Source organism: Solenopsis invicta, chromosome 13 (genome assembly GCF_016802725.1).
Source record: "Solenopsis invicta isolate M01_SB chromosome 13, UNIL_Sinv_3.0, whole genome shotgun sequence".
NCBI lineage: Eukaryota > Metazoa > Arthropoda > Insecta > Hymenoptera > Formicidae > Solenopsis > Solenopsis invicta.
The window spans coordinates 4,076,003-4,097,317 of record NC_052676.1 but is presented as its reverse complement, the minus strand read 5'-3'; the positions used below and the strand labels follow the sequence as shown (position 1 = coordinate 4,097,317).

Genomic DNA, 21,315 nt, shown 5'->3' with positions numbered 1-21,315 from the left:
AGATAACTTGAAAAAGATTTTTTTGTCTAAGATACAAGTCAAGATATTATATTACATTATATAATGTAGATAAAGATAAGATAAAACTATTTCTTCATCTAAATGATTATCTAAATAATTTTATACAGATAATGGCAAACACTACCTCTAACATGAGTCATCTGTACAAAATATACAAGTTAATCAAAATTCCTACACTGATTGTGAGAGAAACATGTTAAATCAATGGCATCAGTCTAATCGGAAATGTCTCGTTAATTCAATAACATAAATAATTCAATAATTCAATATTGATAAAACAAAGGATTAAAAGATTAAAAAAACAATAACAAATATAGATAAATGAATAAAATTTAGTTGAATCAACTACTTATTGTTGTCACAACTCGTGATTCGATGTTCAATTGAATCAAACTACGTTTTAATTCATCCTACAGTATTTTTTTTTAGTGTAGAAACTTTTCGCTTCGATGTAAAATATTTTGTGTCAATTTACACAAATACGTAATGTTGTTTGGCAAGGCGCAAAAAGATTAGATTAGGTTACTAATTTAACGATCTCCTAATGCACTATCTTTTATTCTATCCCACATGATTTTTACTACCTTGTAGTCTGTCGTAGCGACAGGTGTGCCAGTTTACGCTGCACCCCGATTTTATGTTCGAAGCAGCATTACGAAAAAAATAAGAGGGAAAAATTAATGAAACGGTTAGGACGCTGCAAACGTATAAAATAATCTAATATAATATAATATTACACTCATTATTGTTTAAACTATGCAATTTGCAATAGAAAATCATGTAAGTTTTACGCTTGTTTTTGAAGAATTCGTTTTCATGGAGATTTTACATTAAAAAAAGGCTACAAATGCAGCTATGGACTACGAGTTTTTACTTTTTTAACTATTTAAGCGTATCATGCTTTTATCAGTATCACTAAAGTGCAATGTTTAGTTTCCGAGAGATAAGCGAGTGTCGTTTTAGGAGACCCATATCGGTACCGGCGACTTTCCTCTCAATTTTCAGCGTAGCTACGAGCACCAATCGAAATCCGTTAATTTTTCGTCCACATAATTTGCTCCTCTCTTTTTTTTTTCTTTTTTGTTGTTGCTCCACGATCAAAGAATGTGCATGCAGCCCTCCGTTCGCGGAACGCGCGATTTATTTCAGGTATTTCAGGGAAATCGCGAGAATATCGTAAAATGGAAAAGTGGGTCGCAACATTAAAAGGAGCACGCTATTATTTATGAACGGAGATTTCGCGATGTGGAGGCGGCTATATTTAGACCCCGAGCGAATTCACGCCCTTACAAGAGCATTTCGTCCATCCGATGTCTCCATTTTCGTAAGTGGGCGCGCGCGCCCCGCGTACACGTCGCGGACGATATCCTTTCCGGCATTAAATAGAAATAAGCGATTGGGGGAGGGAGCAGCTGTACGCGATGGGGTGGAGAGGAGAGGAAAGAAGAGGAGAGGTTTCTCGCGAATCGATCCGTTTAAACCGCCAGCGCGTCGCGCGAGGATCGAAAGAAGAAAAAAAAAAAAGACCGGATTTAAATCCCACGGAGATTCGGGATCCCGCGGTTAGCGACAACAACGGCGAACGATTTGCGCGGGGAAAGTCGATGTCGTCGTCGAAGCCCCACGGTGCAACGCCGCGTTGTGTGCGCCTTGCATCGATCTCACGCGCGTGAATTCGCGCGATACGCGCGTGCGCATCCGCACGCACATACGGACGAGGGAGAGAAGGCGCGCGCGCGCACTCACACGCACAAGCGCGCGAGAACCGGGCCTGAACGTGCAGGGGGTTGGTCGCGCGTGCACGTGTGCGGACGGCGTTATATACAGGTCGAGCACATACATATCGTCGTCGCTATCGATTATTTTACCCATGTGGAACTCGCCCCGGCGGCCCCGCGCCCCGCGCGAGCGCCACGCTCGCGGCGTCGCGACGCCTCGTATAGAGCGCGATATCGACGTTACATCGCAGCTCTCACCCCTCCGCCCCTCTGCTCGTCCTCGGCGGCGAGAGTCTCCCCACCACCCCGGCGTCATAGAAACTACCCCCCAGGACCGTAAAATTCTGGCATTAACGAGCCCTATTATTATTCGCCGGTGCCCAGCGCGAAATTGTCGGGAGAAGCGACGGAAAAATTCGCGTTTCGAAAAGTTACGAAAAAAAAAAACGTTCGAAACTGTTTAGTCTCGAAACACGCGGGGGCGGATCGATTTCTCGTGTTTCGAGAATTACGAGGATCGCGGCGTGCGTTTGGAAATAGGAGGCGTAGCAAACGCGCGGTTCGAAGTAAGCAACGGTACGCTTTGTATAAATTTAAATGGCACGGGAATAACTTATCCGGGATTCATTACGCACTAACGTGCGTCAACGGGGGAGGTGGAGAATTAAATGAGGAAGAAAAAAAAGAATGCCAAACGAATTTAAAAGTAAATACATAGCGCGCTCGTATGTACGTACGCGTGCGTGCGTGCGTGCGCGCGAGTGTACAACTCGCCGTGGAATATTACTCGTTAGATGAATATTACGCGCATCCCCTTTGAATATTTATTTTCCCGCGCGCCGGGCATAATCCGCGGCGCGCTTTAATCACGCGGCGAATTTATCCGCTCTCGCGCTTTAATCCGCCGTTTCTTTCCGTTCGACTCCCGCGGCCGCCGGATATATAACCGTAACGCCGATATCGATTTCACTTTGTCGCGGATACACGCGGACGGACGAACGGACGGATTTCGTCTCTCTGGGAGATATTCCCGAGGACTCTCCGCCACCGCCGCCGCAGCCGCCGCACGCGCGCCTACGTTACGTTACGTTACGTTTCCGCGTTACCCCCTATCGCTCACCGGCTTATCTAAATCTCGAAATCGAGATACCCGCAATACGTGCGTCGCGTCGGTCGGTCGACCGCCATCGGGCGGCAGCGACGCGCGTCCTATCGAAATTTTATCAGGCCGCACGACGAGGAATACTCGATCGCGGGGATCGATCGGTCGTCTTTCTCTCTTTCTCTCTTTCTCTCTCTCTCTCTCTCTTCTCGTCTCGGGGATGCGGCTGTCCGCGCGAACCTCTCCTTCCTCCTCCCTCGATCGCGCTCTCGTCATTTTTCTCAATCTGGCAACGGGTCGATCATTAATAATCCGGCTAATATTACGCTATCGGCTATCAAGATTCGGTGTAGCTTGAAAAGCAATGCATTAGAAAAGCATACGTATGTAACGGAAAGAACAATTTCACTACAGTATCTAGAACATTTAGATACAGATCACAGAAAATAATTTTGAATAGTGGACCATTAAAATAATTGTGCAAAACGTTTAAGCTTGATGATACTGTTGGAGAAAGTTTTGACATTTTATACTCAGAAGTGAAAAATTTCTTGAGAAACTAAAATATTTAGTCCAATGCGTGCAACTAAACATTGGATTAATTTAACAATTATTTAATTACACAGAGAGTTAGAGAGGAAAAGATAGTAATATGGCCCTCATTTACATTTTATTCAATAACTTTGTTGTAATAATGAATATTTTATGAAACTTGAACGATTATGTTCGTCAAAGTAGTGTTTAATAAATTCTAGATAAAATTATGAAACATTTATTACCTAGAACGTAATAAAAATATGACAATGCAAAATGGCTGGAAGAGAAAACAGGCTGGTAATATGGCTGTCCCAAAAAATAAATTTAAAAAATTAGTTTCGTTTAAAAAAATACAAAATTATTTATTTTCAATTTTCCTGATAATGTATTCTATAATTATCATTTTTTAATTACTTATACATTTTTAATTATCGTTTAGAATTTTCCTGCGTTCACAGGCATTAGAGATATCATTTCATCCTTGTTTCACATTAAATATCCAGGATAAAAGTGGTACCTCTAATGTTTCTCTGAGCGCAGCTCTTTATTTCCATATAAAATATTTCGATATAAAAATCTCGCTTAAGTAGCCATATTAATAAAATGCTATGCCATTGAATATTTTTCCATAACTCGAAATGTATATAGCCGAATAAAAAGTTAAATAACAAAGGAAAAAAAAGCATTTCACGCACATTCGCGTGATAATACGCTCAAGTTTAAAAACAATGAGGAAGTATGTGTAATTAAACGTTGTAATGTATCTCGAAAAAGTTTCGAAATGTTGAAGAGCGAAAATACCTTATAATAACTGTCCGATATCGTGTATTGGCATATTAACATTACAAAACCGCGGATTACTAAAGAAATGATTCTGTATAACAATCGTTGAATGCGTCACCTAACAACGGAGAGAATAAAGGTGGTCATAATGCTTATAGTAGTTATAGTATTATCCTCTTCTCTATAGTTCAATCGTATCAACCATTTTTTAAATCGACAAATAAATCAACTCAATATTTAGTTGAACGTATATATTGAACGAAATATTTTAGTTTTTCGATAAATTTTTTTTTTCAGTGCAGCTACCAATCAAAAAAGATCCAATATAATTTTTTTAATAGTTCTAATAATTATTTTGAAATCTGTATTTCAGTAAAATCATTTCTTTTCATATATATATATATATATATTCATATATTTTTACGTTACATTTTTCAGTGTTCCACTTATAAGTATTAATGCTGGAGTGCTGTTTGTATTTTTCTTACATTAACTTCATCCACATAATTAAAAATTTTTTTTACACATTTTCTTTATTTTATCATTAGAAATATATCGATTGGTTGCAAAATATTAGAATAAATAAACTGACACTATTTTAACGTAAAAAATTTATTAAATATTGTCTTAAGCTATTCAAATTTTAATAATAAAAATTGCGCTAAACTTGGATGAAACTTCATCCACCCTCGCATTCCAGGATTAACATTGCATCCGAAACTTGATAGATATTTGAATATGCGGTTCCGAAAAATCGCTACTTTACACGTTAACTTACTTTCGCGACTTTCGATCAAAATTTCGTGAATCCGAACGAAACACCCCTTCGGATTCATCTTGGAAATTCCGCGCCGCGGAGTCCCAAGAAAGTTTACGACCTTTCCGGGGAATGCCGCACGTAGAATCAGAAACCGGCGAAGGAAGGAGAGGGCGGAAGGGTAAGAGGTGGACAGAGCGAGCTGGTGAGTCACTTGTATTGTAATTGTGGATGAATTGAATTGTAAATGGCCGCCTCGTAGAATCGGCGGGTAGTGCATCACGGCGTGTGCTGCACCATGGCTGCATCCGACGCGCTCCCGCGCGATCGAACAGACGGACGGACGGATAGACGGACAGGCATAAGTCTCCTTGTATTCCGAAGCGCTATACTCCTTGGCAACTACTTAGCAAACAGTCCGAGGCACACACAACAACGGTACGCCGCCCGTGTGTGTCTCTCGTACCGACTGTGTAATTCTAACGTCGCGCCTAGAACGCGTAGTGTGATTTACACACAGTCCCAGATTTCGCATTTAAATAGAGTGCATAGATTCTTCATCTTCAATATTTGTTTATATCTCTTTTAAATGTCGAAGCGGGAAGTATAATCTACCGATACTTCTCCTGTAATTTTTAAAAAAATGTTGTTTTTTCTTTCTTACACATATAGAGGGAGAAAATTATATAAATAGAACTTTATATATGAAGGGAAAATTATATAAAATATCATATATATATATATATATATATATATATATAGAGAGAGAGAGAGAGAGAGAGAGAGAGATGTTTAGTTAAGAAATGTAATTTATGTATGTTGTAAAAAAGTATGTAAGTAAAAGTTGTAAAATAAAATAAAACAATATTATACAACTTACTTTACTAATTATTACTGTACATTTACTGTAACCGATGAAAGCTTTTGAAAAATTACCAAAATAATTGTTTAGAAACTTGTTATTATCTTGTAAATATTGTTATTTATTAATATACAAATTGTAAACATCTATTTTTGTATATTTATTCTATATTCTGCTCCTTGTAGTAAAATGTGCGATGAAAGTTTTAAACTATTTAATTCAATTTCACGAGTGCTAGATTATTATTCATGCGTGCAATCTTAAAGTGCTATGAATCCTTTTTATATCTTTTAATGCACTGATAAATACAAGCTTTTATTGTACGAGAAAATCGAGTTTTTCGAAGAAAATCATTAAATTTATAACATTTCTTTTTATTTAACTGAGATAATCATTTATCTTTGCATTGGGTGAGTATTTAAATTATCAGTATTTTAGTCGAAATTCGTGAATTTGTATCCACTAAATTGCACACGATGTTGTTATTAGAGTATCGTCCAAAACTTGATTTGTCTTTGAGATTGAAATCACTCGTTTAAACATCTTTCTAAAGTTGAAATTGACACGGAAAATTCTCTCCGAATACATCACAAATATTTTTTTATGCTATTACAAATATTTATTCCTCTCCAAAATTTATGTATCATTATTGCGCGTCTACACGGAAAGAATTTTGCTAAAATATCTAAAGTTTAACTAGATACAGATCTGAAAAAAATTTTCAATGACCATCAAAATAATTATAAAGGACATTCAAGTATAATGACCAATGCTGCAAAAAGTTTCGACATCCTAGAAGTTTGAACATTATAATTATTTCGATGACTTAATAAAATTACTTTCAGATCAACATCCAGATAAATTTTAAATACTTTAGCAAAACTGTTCTTTCCGTGTATAAAGTCTTTCTTTGCGCACTTTCACTTTTATTTAAAAATATAATTCCCTCAAATTTAGTCAAATTTTGTTTTGAACGACAGACGATTACTTTTTTAGTTTTTTTATATAGTATATTAACATGTTTACTAAAATAGTGTGCAATAGAAAAAATTAGTAACAATTATTAAAAGCCCATTAAAATTTTTGTACTCTCGTCCAAATCTGTCTCTCGTTCAAATCATGCAAAATCATTAATATAAACACCGTCCTTTTAGTTTTAAAGAAATATTTGTCATTTTATGTGTTCGTAATTATAATAATAAACTCTGTCTTTGTTTCGGACGGATCACAAACAATAATAAAATATAATAAAAAGAAAACATTTAAATTGGATGGCACAAACAAAAGTCTGTTTGTGTCACCCAAAAAATATTACATATTACATATTATACAATATTGTTTATTATATTTATATAAACAAAGATGTTAGTATTTAAATATTCGTTAAAATGTCTGTTATTGTTAGAATGTTTTATTATTGTTATTGATCATCGTTGTTAGGACAAAATGCTCAAAAGGTACTTTAGAATATTTAATCGTATAAAGTTACAACGGCTCGCCGCTACAAAGCTCCATACGATGCTACTGAAAAGACGTCGCTCATTCGTTTCAAATTGAATATTTACTAATATTAGTCAATCCTGTACACGTACACAGCATTGAAAAACTCAATGACACATACTGTGTGTATGTTTATTTATTATAAATATATACATATGGATACATACATAGATATGTGTGTGTGTATGTATATATATATACACACACATCTTTCAATTGCTGTTCATTTCTAAAATTTCGCGTCGTTCTCTCGCCCTTTCGCGAGCAGCTCAATAGAATTAAATAAATTTTTGAGAAGCTAACGCGCGCAGGTGTCAGTACAAAGATACCACGGCGTGACAGCCGCAGCGTGTCAGTCAATTCGACGGATCGATATCAGCGTTGACAATGCGCTGATAGCAAACACATAGCTGCGAGTGAAGGCGAATCGATAATTGTCCACCGTCGCTCGATAAATCAAGCCTTCAACGGGAGCATCGAACCCAGCTATCGATCCAAGTCGCCGCGCCGAGAAGGGAAAGGAAGGCAGAAAAAAAAGAAAAAAACAAGCGGGAGCCCGAAGCCGTACAAGAGAAGATTGTCTAATTGAGAAGCAACATTGTGCGTCGTTCGGGGTACCGGACGCGGTCGAGTGGTCCCTGGGCCACCCCTGACTCGTTCGTCCTCCCCCCGGTCCCCGTGCCCGTCCCGCGGTCTACCCTTCTTTACCCTTCATCCCCCGAAGCCTCCCGTCCCGTCCCTCTCCTCGACCCCTGCGTATCGAGTTCGTTACAGATCCCCGTGGCGAGATCTCCGCCCCTCTCCCTCCCCGCCGTGCTTCTGCAACCCCCTCGTATGCCCCTCAACTCCGTCGTTCCCGTCTCGCCCCTCGAGAGAAAGAGAAAGAGCGAGAGAGAGAGAGAGAGAGAGAGAGAGCGAGCGAGAGAAAGGCACCCTCCTGTTGGAGGCTCTCGCGTAGCGTAGCATTCGCGATTTGCGCAACTCCGCACAACTCCGTGCGAGCGCGAGACGCGCTCGTTTTCTCTCCGTGTGTTCCAACAACATCACACGACTCGACCTCGTGCGCGCCCTTGCCGTATTGTCCTTCTCGCCTCGCTTCGCGGTTCCCGAAAGGCGCCCGAGATCCGAGGTCGCGGAGACAAGAGCAAGAGGAAGAGGAAGAAGAACCACAAGAAGAAAAAGAAGATAAAGAGGAATTGTTCGGAGCGCAAGGAAGTCGGTCTTCTCGAGAGAAAATTCGCGTGCCGGACAAACTGCGACGGAATTCGGGAGCACGAAGAAGAAGACGACGACGCTGACGACAGCGGGGAAGAGAGCTCGGGGGTGCGAGAGGCGGGAAAGGGAGAGCGTCGCGATGCGCTTTCAAGCGTGCGCACGCGAGCGGCGCGAGCCGGCGTCGGCGAGCCGCGGATAACCGAGTCCAGGATCGGTCACGAAATACCCCGGTCTCCTGCGGGAGAGAAGTACCCGAAGGAATATATCCGCCTCTCCTCTCTCTCTCGCCACCCTTCGAGGTCAGGTGCGCCATCGAGCGCGCGAAGAGCATCAGGCGCACCGCGCGAGACTTCGACTCCGCAAAGCCGATCGATCGAAAGCGCGCGGCCGAAGTGCCTGACAGTCGATTCGACGCCGTCGTGGTCTCTCTCATTCTCTCTCTCTCGCTCTCGCATCATCCGCACGGGAGAGAGCGGGCGGCCATTGATCTCCGTATCGACGCCGGCCGCGACCAATCGTCGACGACCCCTCTTCTTCTCTGCCACCCCTGCCTGTCCGGTGTATTTGCGCGCGCGTGTGTGTATGTGTATGTGTATTCGCCTACACGCGTGTGTGTGTGTGTGTGCGGATTCCGCCATCGGTGTCGCCCGATCGAGTTATCGTTCCCGCGGATCGTTCGTTCTCGCGGCCACGGGAGGAGGCCACGACATCTCGAAGAGCGGATCTCTCGGTACAGCGCGGCGTGCGTCATGGTGGACGGCGCGCGGGCCTCATCGGCGTATTGACGTTTCGATCCTGAAGAGGAGGCGAGAGAGCGAGCGTGATCGGAGAAATCGCGATCTCGGTCCTCTCGCGACTTCCGCGTGCGCGCGTGCGCGCACGCACGAGATCGACGCGTATCGATTCGGCGATCGACCGGGATCGGCGTTCGTTAAATAACCCGCACAATCGAGACGACTGCGAACCCCGGAGAAGAGGAGCGAGGCAAAAGTCCGCGCAGTGGCACTCGGGAAACTTGGCGCACTTGGGTGAAGTAACTTCACGCGGAGTGTCAACTACGACCACGTCGGCGACCTAGTTCGAGGAAAAAGGAAGTCGGCTGGCAAGTTGGAGATACACCGGAAGAAGGACCGTCAAATGTCGCGGGCATCTTCTCTGTAAAAAAATCTCTTCTGGACCTTTCCGGGGTGCGTCGAGTTTTTTCTATAAAAAAGAGATTCGAGATTCGACTATTTCTCCGAGATACGCGGTGTGTGTGCGTGTGTGTAAGCGAAAAGACAGTCGGCGGACAGTTTCCTGGGACAGACTTCGCGACGATCGCGAATCGAAGCGAGTCGGAGTCGCGTCAAATCCGGTGCAGCTTTCTCATCGTGCACCGCGCGCTGGGTCGAGGTCGCGGTGCGGGACGCGGCGGCGGCAGCGGGCGCGGGTGACGCGAGTCGATGTTTATGCTCGAAGTATCGAGCCGCGCGCATCGAGCTACGTTGGTCACGAGGTATTGGAAAATCGATAGAAAGCTGACTGACGCCAGCGGCGGCGACGTCGGCGGTAGCGTCGTAGTTGGAGTTGCTGCTGGTGGTGCTGGTGGCAGCGGCGGCGGCGGCGGCGGTGGCGGCGGGGTGGTTGTTGCAGTGGTAGTAGTGGTAGTATTCGTCGTCGTCGTCGTGACGGTGGTGGGCGGTGGGTGTCCGTGTCACCCACACACCCTTAGTGGCGCGCCGTTGATGGTGGTGGCGGCGGCGGCTTAGCCGGCAGGAGTGCGACCGGCAAGGGGTCGCTCCTGTCACTTAACGTTCCGTACGTACCAAGTTGTCGTCGTCGCACCCTCGCAATCTCTCTGATCAGCCGGGCGAAAAAGAGACACGACACGATCGCGCGAGTTGAATCGTCGCGAGCTGTCTTCCCTAAAAAAGTGACCGTCCCTCACCCGTCCGCGGAAGTTACGTTGGTCTCGCGCGCGCGAATAAGAAAGCAAGATTCTCTCATCCGCCGATTCTTCCGGCACCGTCACCGCACAGGGTCGCCCCTTTCACGTGGACGTGGGGAGAGAAAAGGCGCGAACCGGACCACTGCGCAGGTACTACGACGGTAACGGTTCCGTTGACGGTGTGCTGGTGTAGTGATAGTGACAGTGTTGGTGTAGTGTGTAAGCGAACGCGGCTCCCCTCCGCGAACGAGCGAACGGACGAACAAACTGACACGTGGCGGGGACAGGGGGAGGAGGAGGAAGAAGAGAAGGAGGAGGAGGAGGAAGAGGAGGACGGAGACGTGGTCGCACCTGGACCAGGCGAGGAACTCGCGGCACGCGACATGAAGAAGCGCGCGAGCGGAATAGCGGCGTAGTGTGACATGGTGGTAGTGGTGTAACAGGGTAGTAGAACGGACCAGGTGGCAGAGCGGTATGCCGGTAGTGTGACTCGGAACACCCGAGGTAGGGACCGTTAAGGGGAAGGGGGCGGAGCGGAACAAGTCCCCGATAGACGGAACGCGACGGAACGGAGACAGCGGTGCGAGACAGAGTGCGGTGAAATCGACCCCCTTCGCGCCACTACGTCTCGTATTCTGGGCCCGCCTGTGCCCGCTCTCTCTTTTTCTCTCTCTGGCTCTTGTTCTCACTCTCACTCTCACTCCGTTTCTTCTCTCCTCGTCTCTTCCACCGGGAAGAGCCGGTGCCGGGTGCGCTCGCACTCGGGCGCGCGAGCGCAGAGAGCGTGCGCTCTCACTCGCTCCGCACTCGCGCGGTGTCATGGGCACACGGTGGTCGTTGCGTTACCACCGGGTGCTCCCTATGCGACGGTGGAGAATCAACAGCATCAACATCATCGTCGTCGACGTCATCGTCGTCGTCATTGTCATCGTCGTCATCGTCCGCTTACGCGCTGTATTCGCGAGGTAGTTGCCGAGGGGGTTGTACACGTTGGGGTGATCGGTTCGTGATCGTGCGGTAATCAGTGCAGCGGAGATCAACGAGATCAGTGATCAGGGAGAATCAAATTTCGAAATCCTCTCGTAAACGGAGAGAACAGAAAGAGAGATAGAGAGAGAGAGAGAGTAGCGAGTACTTCTCGCGTGAGAAAAAAATAAAACTACTGAAACGTGCGAGTACACACGCGCGCGCGCGCGCGCGCGCATACACGCGGAGTGGTGTTACGGAGTGCGGTTACTGTCTGTGCGACACGCGGTGCGACGGAGTGTCGTCGTCGGCGGCGTACGACAGCGAAGGAGCGAGTGGCAGTGCGCCCACTACCGAACTAGATGTGCGTAAATGGAAGGTATAGGGGACATAGGCGATCATCAATCGCATAGCGAGCAATTACTGGACTCGGTCGATTCCCCGGCGGCGGTGTCTACGCATGGCCGGGGCGGTGGGGGCGGCTCGAATGGGAACTGTGGCGGAGAAGGCGGTGGCGCAGGAGGAGGAGGAGGAGGAGGAGGAGGAAGTGGCAGCGGAGGTAGGGGTAGCGTGGTCGGTGGGGGTAGGCATCACAACCACCACCACCATCATCATCACCATCACAGTCACCACCACCACCATCAACAGCAGCACGAGGTCGTGCACGAAATGGCAGGGGGTGGTAGGAGCGGTAGAGGCGGCGGCGGCGGTGGCGGTGGTGGTGGTGGTGGCGGCGGCGGCGGCGTCGGCGTCAGCGGCGGCGGCGGCGGCAGCGGCGGAGGTGGTGGTGGTGGCGGTAGTGGAAACGGGGGTGGTGGTGGTAACGGAGGAGGTAGCGTCGAGGGTATGTCTTCGTCGGCCTCTCAAAGCCCCGACATCGCGTGCGCGAGCCTACCGCTGGAACTGCTCGCGGCTGGCGCGCTCGGCGTCAAGGAGGAGCGAGACCTCGCCGCCGCGGAGGATCTGTCGTCGTCCCAGGATCCGCCGAGCGTCGGCGGTGGTGGTGGCGGTGATAGTGGCGGCGGCGGCGGCGGCGGCGGAATCGGCGGAGGTAACGGTGACGGTGGCGGAGGCGGCGGCGGTAGCAGCGGCGGCGGACGCGCCGTCGGTGGCGGCAACGGCAACGGCAACGGCAACGGCAACAGCGGTGGTAACGGCGGCGGCAGTGGCGGCGGCAGCGGCGGCGGCGGTAGTGGCAGTGGTGGTAGTAGTAGTAGTGGCGGCGGTGGCAGGCAGAGCGCGCGGGAGTCCCTGTCGGTGATCGTGCCGCCTCAGGACGTGGACGTGGACTCGCGCGACGCCGACGACTCGGAGCTCCTCAGTCCGGGCAAGCTAACGCCTACGTCGGGGATCAGCGTGTCGGTCGCGAGCATGATCGACGCGACGGACTTCAGGGCGATGCAGCCGGAGCCGACGTATCAGACACTGACCTCGGTGGCCGAGAGGATGTCGCCGCCCGGCTTCAGTCCCGGCTCGTCGTACGCCACGCTGACGCCGCTGCAGCCGTTACCGCCGATCTCAACGATGAGCGACAAGTTCGTTTACGGCGGTCACGCGGCCGGCGGCGTCACCGGCAGTTTCGCCGTAATGCAGAACAACGGCCTGGGTAACATCGGCCTCGGTATGGGCGGCTCGCCGTACGCGTACGACAAGCTACCTACGATGGGCATGTCGCCGTCGCACAATTATCCGTCGCCGGGCGCGGGACTGCAACCGAGCCCGCTCTCGCCGCAGAGCGCGTACAGTCAGAGCGGCCTCAACTCGCCGCACAAGTCGTCCGCGAGTCCGCATTACGACCCGGCTTTTTTGCCGCGATTACAGCAAAGCCCGGCGGCGCTTAGCCCGTCCTCGCCGCCGGCCGTTTCGGCCACGGCGAGTTTCGCGCCATCGCATCATTCCCCGCCCGGCACGCATTCGGTGCCGAGCGCGGCATCGCCGCCACCAACCATGCAGACGCAACTGCAACAGCAGCAGCAGCAGCAGCAACAGCAGCAGCAGCAGCAGCAACAACAGCAGCAGCAGCAACAACAGCAACAGCAGCAGCAGCAGCAGCAGACGATGTCGCAGCAGCAGCAGACGATATCGCACACGCAGCACGTGCAACACACGTCGGTGGTGATGAAGACGGTGTCGGCGGCGGGCAACGGCGGCGCCGGCGAGGTCGAGGAGATCAACACGAAGGAGCTCGCGCAGCGTATCAGCGCCGAGCTCAAGAGGTACAGCATACCGCAGGCGATTTTCGCGCAGCGGGTGCTGTGCCGCAGCCAGGGCACCCTCAGCGACCTGCTGCGCAATCCGAAGCCCTGGTCCAAGCTCAAGAGCGGCCGCGAAACCTTCCGGCGGATGTGGAAGTGGCTGCAGGAGCCTGAGTTTCAGAGAATGTGGCCTTGCGGCTAGCAGGTTAGTCGTCCACGCGTCAGAGAGAGACCCCCACCCTCACCCCCACCCCCCTTCATTCACCACGTATACAAAACTGTCTCCCCCCACAAAACCACTCAAATCGAAACACTCAATCGCGAAGGTCCCACCTGTCTATCGTATATATATATATATACTTTGTACGTACTTGTCCGGCTCTCTATGCAAGAGCAACGTGAAAAATACATAACCCTCGGGTTCCGATCGACGTTGTCGTCATCGTCGTCATCGTCATCATCGTCGTCATTGTCGTCGTCATCGTCGTCATCGTCGTGTGAGTCTCTCGCACACAACGTAGAGTACAAACACCTGTAAACGAAACACGCGTTTGTGTCTCTCACGCTTCACACACGTGTCTCGCTGCTCGTGCCTGTGTTCTCGTCCTGCACACGTCCTTGATATCGATTTGTGATATATCGATTTGTGATATCAACAATCGCGAGATCCCCTTGGGGACATCGACGCTTCATGCCGGATCGTCCATCGGCATTTCGCGCGGAAATACTTAAAATTACCTGCGTCATCCCTTGGATTTCCCAATAAACCAAATATTCGCCACATTTCACTCTTTGACAGTGAATCTAAACTCATTTCGAAGAACTGATAGAATGGAAAGGAGCGAACATGTCGAGGCTTTGCTTTTAACTACTTTCCAACTAGATGACATTTAAATAAAATCTCAAAGGATACGGAATAATACAGAGAGAAATATATCCAATTCCAACTGTTAGCTTAGTTTAACGATAGAAAAGAAATATATACTTCTAACCGTTAGCTTCCGTTCAGTGACTTCATCGAGGAATTGCGGCATTAAATATGAAAGAAGACGCACGCGTTTGAAGAAAAGACCGAGTCTTGCAAACCGATCGAACGCATTCGGAATAATATACGAAGCTGTAGACACGTTATTCATTTCACGCGCGCACACGAGCGCCCGAGTGATTTAATGACATCTTAAAAATAATTTATGTAAATCGCACCTGCTTGACAGACCGCGTTACAAGCCTGCCCGACGACATCCTACGATTGAAAATAAAACTGCACCCCATCCGATGATCCTCCCCTCTGGAGCGAGCTCGGAAAAGGCGTTTCTTTTCGAGCGCTTTAATACGTAATAAAGAATCTCCAAATCGCATTAGTCGAGAATCTATTTAATGAACAAAATCGGAGCTACGATCGGATTGCGAAAAGGTTTGCTAATTTTACTAATGAACATTAATTCGCGCTCTGATCCCCGATAGGAAATCCGCGAGTGTAAGAGACTTTCATTTTTTATTAACACACAGCGGAAATCAATTTCACATATCCGGAAATTGACCGCTCGAAATGACTTAACTGTTCGCGTATGTATCAAGCGACTCGCGAAATATGTCCTTGTTGCGCTTCTCATTTAGAGTTTCCGATAAATAAAACATTCACAGGTCATTCAAATTTAGCGACTCCATACTCGTGATCTGCGTGAGACAGAGCCTCCGTGAAATGTGAATATTCCGAGATTAGATTTAAGATACTAATGTGAAAAACAATCGAATATATGAACGTTTTACAAAGATGTATGAAAAGACCCGAAAGAAACGTAGAGAAGTTGCAAATCGGTCGATCGAAAGTGTCAAACACCTCCGCTCTCTCGAACACACATCTCGGGGCCCTTCCCGTCGATTTAAGTGGAGCCCGGCAGGAATAATGACGCAAAGGATCCTAGCGGAGATGATTACGGGAGGATAAAACGATACTCGCGCAAAGGATCCGCGCGCGCGTGCGAAGCGCGCGCGCGGAGAGCGGAAGCGCACACGTGGCACCCACGTGGGAGAGGCGTTCCCTTCCATATCATTCGAGATAGACGCGCGGAATAACACTTTTCGAATTCAACATCCTTCGTCCCCGGCGCGGTGCGCGGTGCGCGACGCTCGGCGTCGCGGCGCTCGCCGCGCCACGCCGCGCGTGCAAGTATTGATCGCGCGCGGCGGTCACGCGGCCGCCGCCACCACCGCCGCCGCCACCGCCACCGCCGACGCCGACGCCGACGCCGACGCCGCCGTTGACGGTGACGACGACGACGACGACGACGGCAGCGACGGCGACGACGGCGTCGCGGCGCAGCCGCGCGACCTCGGCCTCGCTCGGCACGGCTTCGCTTTCCGGAGCCGCCATGTTCGCCACGCCGTCGCCGTCGTCGTCGTCCTCGTTGTCGTTATCGTCCTTGTCTCTCCCTCTTTCTCTTTTTCGCCCCCTCCCGTGGACCACCTTCTTCCATCCAACGGGAACCACTGCGCGGGATTCGCGATTTTCGCGTCACTCGAGTGTGACCTCCAACAGCAGAATGATCCTCTTTGCGTTTTCACTGTTTCGTCATAAAATTTGATCAAGTTTTTCTCGGAAATTACTTTATAGAACATTATACTTCAATTACGAGCATACTGTTCGAGTACTTTGCGCGGATCCGATGTATCTAATAGATTTCTCGGTTGCTATGCACGGCGCGACTTCAATTTCTTTAATCTCGTGAATTCGCAGTAGATTTCTTCAGCGTCAAAGAGAATCATCATCATTTCTCGCTCGTGAGCTCTAATTTCTAAAATTATCTCGTAATCATATTTTCGGTCATATTAAAAGTCTATCAAAGCCCATTGAATTTAGCCAAGGAACGTTTATTACGCGATCTAATTCGCTTTCCCGAGACGCAATGTATTAAAAGGGATAAGGGCCTCTTTCAACCAATTATAACTCCAAATTGTTAATATCTCGAATTTGTCGTAGAATCTATTGAGACTAATTATTTCATCCCTCAAAGTAAACAGTCTTACGTGCCAAATAATATCCTCGTACATGACATAATTTTCGTAGCAACGTCAAAAAAAAGAAATAATGAAGTACAATGTACCTGACGTTCATAACGTTAATGGATGTCAGGGGCCGAAGGGTTAAGCTCATGAACTGCGAAGCATTCTGTACGTATTCAGTGGCTCAAGGTGTCTTTTCGCGAACAAAAATACGAACCGCCTCGTAACCGGCGCTGTCGTTAAGGAAAATGAAAAATAGCTCGTCCTCTCATCCTTTTCCCATCTTTCACTTTCTCTCTCTCTCTCTCTCTATCTCTCTCTACCTCTCCGTTTTCCGTCGCTTCTTTGCGCGCCTACCGAGGCATGCAGATAATGTCGGAAAGAGGGACTCTCTCTCTTCTATCTGTACGGTCACTGTTTCTACCGGTAGCCCCTCGTGGTACGAAACTCTTAGGGTCGTGAAAAAGGCCGGTGGGGAGCGAAGAAAAGGCGCGGCAAGGTACAGGAAAGCAAAGGGTTCGCCGGGAGGAGACAATGCCAAAGAAGAAAACGAAGAAAAAGGGTCGATTCAGTGCTCTTCAGATTAGAGCCTCTTTCGCTATTGTTTCCCACGTATCTTTTTCTCTCGCCTTTCCTCTCTCTCTCTTTCTCTCTCTCTCTCTCTCTCTCTCTCTCTCTCTCTTGTGAAAACCTGTCTCGTTAGAACGCGTTCGACTACCGAAACCTACGCGCGCGAAGCCTCTAAATCTAATTCATTACAAGTCAAACGAGAGCGAGCGAAGTAATCGCCTCTACGATTTCTATAAAAGAAAAGCCCGAAGAGAGATTTCATCAGTGTTTCTAGAAATTAAAGTCAAATCGACAGATCGGGATCGAAAATCAAATTGAAGAATTAATATTAATTCAACCGGGAGAGAAAGAGAGAGAGAGAGATTCCTTCTCGCGTCGCGAGAGATTCGAATTAAAATTGCGAGTTAAGATCGAAATTCGAATTATATGAGAGATAGAGATACGGCGGGAAAGAAACCGATAAATTACCGGCGGCCTGATTTGCGGGATCACGTGGGAAAATAGGTTTCTCAAGGGGAACGTCTATAGAACGCGCGCCTGTCCAGGTCTTCCAGGAAGCGGCTCTAAACAGACGATGAATAATTCGCTCGGCCGTTAAAACGGCAATCAATCGGGCGAGCAGCGTAACGTTGCACTCTTATAAATTGCCTTTATTATGCCGCCGCTATTGTTGTTCGTGCTCGAATTCATCTGGTAATGACTATAGGTACGCGTGCCTCATTGCTGGATGTCATTTGCGTTTAATTGCGTCCACCGTTATCGTCGCTATCGATCGTCACACGACGGGAGGGGGTCAGGTGCATTAGTCGCGGCGGGCTCCTCGTGTCTTTCTATTTACTTTCGCCAGATGCATCCCCCATGTGCAATATTCCTAAGCCAGCTGGATGATTTACGAACGAATTTCATTTCGCGACTCCCATTCGGATTAGCTTTCCGCGCAACTATCGTTTTTGAGGATTGCACGGGGCTCTTTCTTTTTTTTTTTTTATCGCAAGTCTTACGTTATGGTTACCTTTCTGATCGATTTGTTATGTAATTTCGAGGATCTAAACTTAATAGGAAATCGGACCTTTGAACTTGGAGATTTGTTCAAATTTGGAGGAAGGTCGCCAATACCGCGACTTACATACCACTTGGTCTTTGAATTTGTTAAACGAAAAATATAAAAATTAAAAATATAAAAACTTTGGAATTATAAATACAAACTAGGAATTAAAAAATGTCTTTTAGAAATAACATGTTATAATATTGTTTAGAATTTTTGCAATAATTAAATTTTTTCATAAGATGAGCAAAGATAAAATGAGATCCGAAACCGCAGTAGCAAGCAATAAATATAAATTTCGCTTTCTGCCTTTGACATGAGTAGTCTGTATAAAACACAAATGAAGGTATATGAGAATTCCTAAAAGCCTTTTACTTTGATGTAAAACGTTTTTTGTCAATTTATACAAATATTTCTACTGTTCCGAGATATAAACATATAGCAAGACAATATTAAGAATTAAGTTACGTTATTGAATTAATAAATAGATCTCTAATGCTGTGTCTTTTGTTCTATTATATACTCGTATTTTTCTCATCTTACAGTCTGTCTTATCGCTGTGTGTACCAGTTTATCGTTACAACCTGGTTTTGCGTTTAAAATTACGTGAAAGAAAATAAGAGAAAAAATATAAATGAAACAGTTTTAGAACGCTACAAATCTGTAAAATGGTTTAATATCATCTGTTCGCTGTTGTTTAAATTATGCAATTTGCAAAAAAAAATCGTGTAAATTTTATTCTTGCTTTTGAAAAATTCAAAGAGCTTTTAATAAAAAAAAAAGACTGACGTATAAATTTTTAATTATCTCAGCAAATCGTACTTTTATCGATATTAATTAAGCGCAATGTTTAGTTTCCTATAAATGAGAGGGTGTCTCGCTCTAAAAGACGTATGTTCATATCGGCGACTTTGCTCCACTAAGTGTTGAAACGTATTCGCAATGAATCGCGCAAGGCGCGAAGATTTCAACATATTTGAAAACTGACGAATGCGATAAGTAAATGCGTAAATTAATATTGCTTTTCCTGAACGTCAACGCTTGACACCGCGCGTCACGGGGTCTTACATCGGCCCGCTACGCACACGTGTCTTCTTACACGCACTGGACGTGTAACGGGGGGAGAAAAAAAAAGAAAGGAAAAGAGAATCGATACGACTGTGTGTCGTTTCCCTGTCTCGCGGAGCTTATCACAAAGTTACATCGCGCTACCGCGAGCTACGCTTATGTTTTTAACAGCGCGATCAATACCCGCGCCTCGTCCCAGTAAACGCGAATTTTTGAGTTGTCCAAGTTCGAAAGATCGAAGGTGGAATTCTGCTTAGTACTGATTTAGCGCCGGGAACTTCGTCCGCTACTTCTATTTTCCGTTTTAAATAAAGTTGGAAGAAAGGGAGTAGTTGGTCAGAAAGGGGAGTTGCAAAGTTTTTCTCTAGACGGCAAAGGTACATATACCGCGCACCCCCAAAGACTAATTTCATTAATAAGAATCACTCGGAGACTATTATTCTTCGCTTCGACGTTACGTAATAAATGCGACGAGTTTTATTAGCGATCTAAAACAGTTTCAGTATTCTGCTTCTAACGTTCTCAAGATAAGCAAGTTGGATTTAAAATCGCAGCCGTTGCCTCATTCTTGTATTTTTTTTTGTAGATCTTAATTTGCATATATAATGATATATATAACGATAGTCCCCGCAAATTACGCAAAATAATTTACCATTCGCTGTAAACAAATTTCGTGTAAAACCGCATCTATTGTACGGGGTAATTTTGAAACCCGCTATAATAGTCATAAATTTCCACGCATTTGTAAATTTGCGGTATACAAGAATAAAATTAATTTTTTAATTTGCAATTAAGCAGAAATATATTTGCAATATATATATATAGAAATGCAACAATACTTTCCGCATCATAGATTCAAATATTGCTTCTCTATCATAAATTAATTTTTTAATTTGCAACTAAACAAAAATATATTTGCAATATGTATAGAAATGCAACGATACTTTCCGTATTACAGATTCAAATATTGTTTCTCTATCATACATGTTGTAAACGATAGAATGATTACTGCGCCCGCATATAGCGTGCTAGGCGGAACAAAATTCTCGCGCATGCACGGTGAATGTTGATCGCACTATACTTCACAACGGTAGAATGTTACTGTTGCGTTACGCAATGTTAAAAAAATTTCGATAATTACGTAAAGCGTTTGAAACGTTTGAATCGCATGATTTCCGTAAAATTACACGACTTTTTGTGCTCGCGGAACTAATCGTGCGATTTTTACATCCATTATTTGTGTAAATTTGCTAAATTGTTTTACAACGTAGCGAAATAAACCGAGACCCTCTCGAAATTCCCGAAACGACGAACGTCGTGGCTCCGTCCGGCAAAAATCACCGGCAAATTAGACTCCCAGCGAGTTGACCTCCAGTTTCAACTCTCGTTACACAATTATTCACACGAGGTCCTTATTACCGCACCACGCGATATCTTTAAATATCTCGAAAGCTAATCATCTTTCGCGCTCACTCTCCACCTCGATTTAATGAACGATAAATTTTGCCCGCTCCGGATTTACGACGGACGAAATAGTATACGAGAGAGAGAGCTCGTTTGCGATTTTGCAATTCTATTCCGGACGGGGGGTCCCCGCGCGCGGCTCCACGCCACGGCTAATTAAGGGTGGCTCGAGACGTCCCGCTCTTTTTCCTCCCTGGACGTGCCACGATGCCGCGCGCGGGTGGCGGAATGACGCATCCTCGCGCGCGCGAAAGCAGGGCAGCGGTGCGGTTTCCACGGTGTTGTCGCGCAGCACGCGCCGAAACGCGACACCCGGCGGGTGTGGAGAGGCCCTATGCGTGCTCACATGTCGGGCATAGCACGAATTCGCCCCCGCGTGTACCGCGTGCCCGTCGTCGTTCCTACGGGATGTCCCGTCGGCTCGCAGGGAACGCGCCCGGCCCCATGCCGTCACCCCGCAACCCCGCCCCCGCGCTCCCGGCCCCGCGCTTTTATTCCCCGCGAAATGTCTGATAAATCGCGGTCCCTCTGATAAAACTCCCCCTGTCTGTCCCCCTTCGGGGGAAGCGGTCGAAATCGAGT

At 46.7% G+C, this 21,315-nt stretch overlaps 1 protein-coding gene across 1 annotated transcript in view; it reads left to right on the top strand.

Moving 5' to 3' along the window:
- Window positions 1–9,936: 9,936 nt before the first annotated feature.
- LOC105194364 (one cut domain family member 2) overlaps window positions 9,937–21,315 on the top strand; it is a 114,105-nt gene continuing 102,726 nt past the window's right edge. Inside the window, 2 exon segments of the mRNA XM_039456401.1 lie at window positions 9,937–13,768; window positions 13,771–13,788. Of these exon segments, the coding sequence (XP_039312335.1) occupies window positions 11,761–13,768; window positions 13,771–13,788 (2,026 nt within the window). The 5' untranslated portion in view covers window positions 9,937–11,760.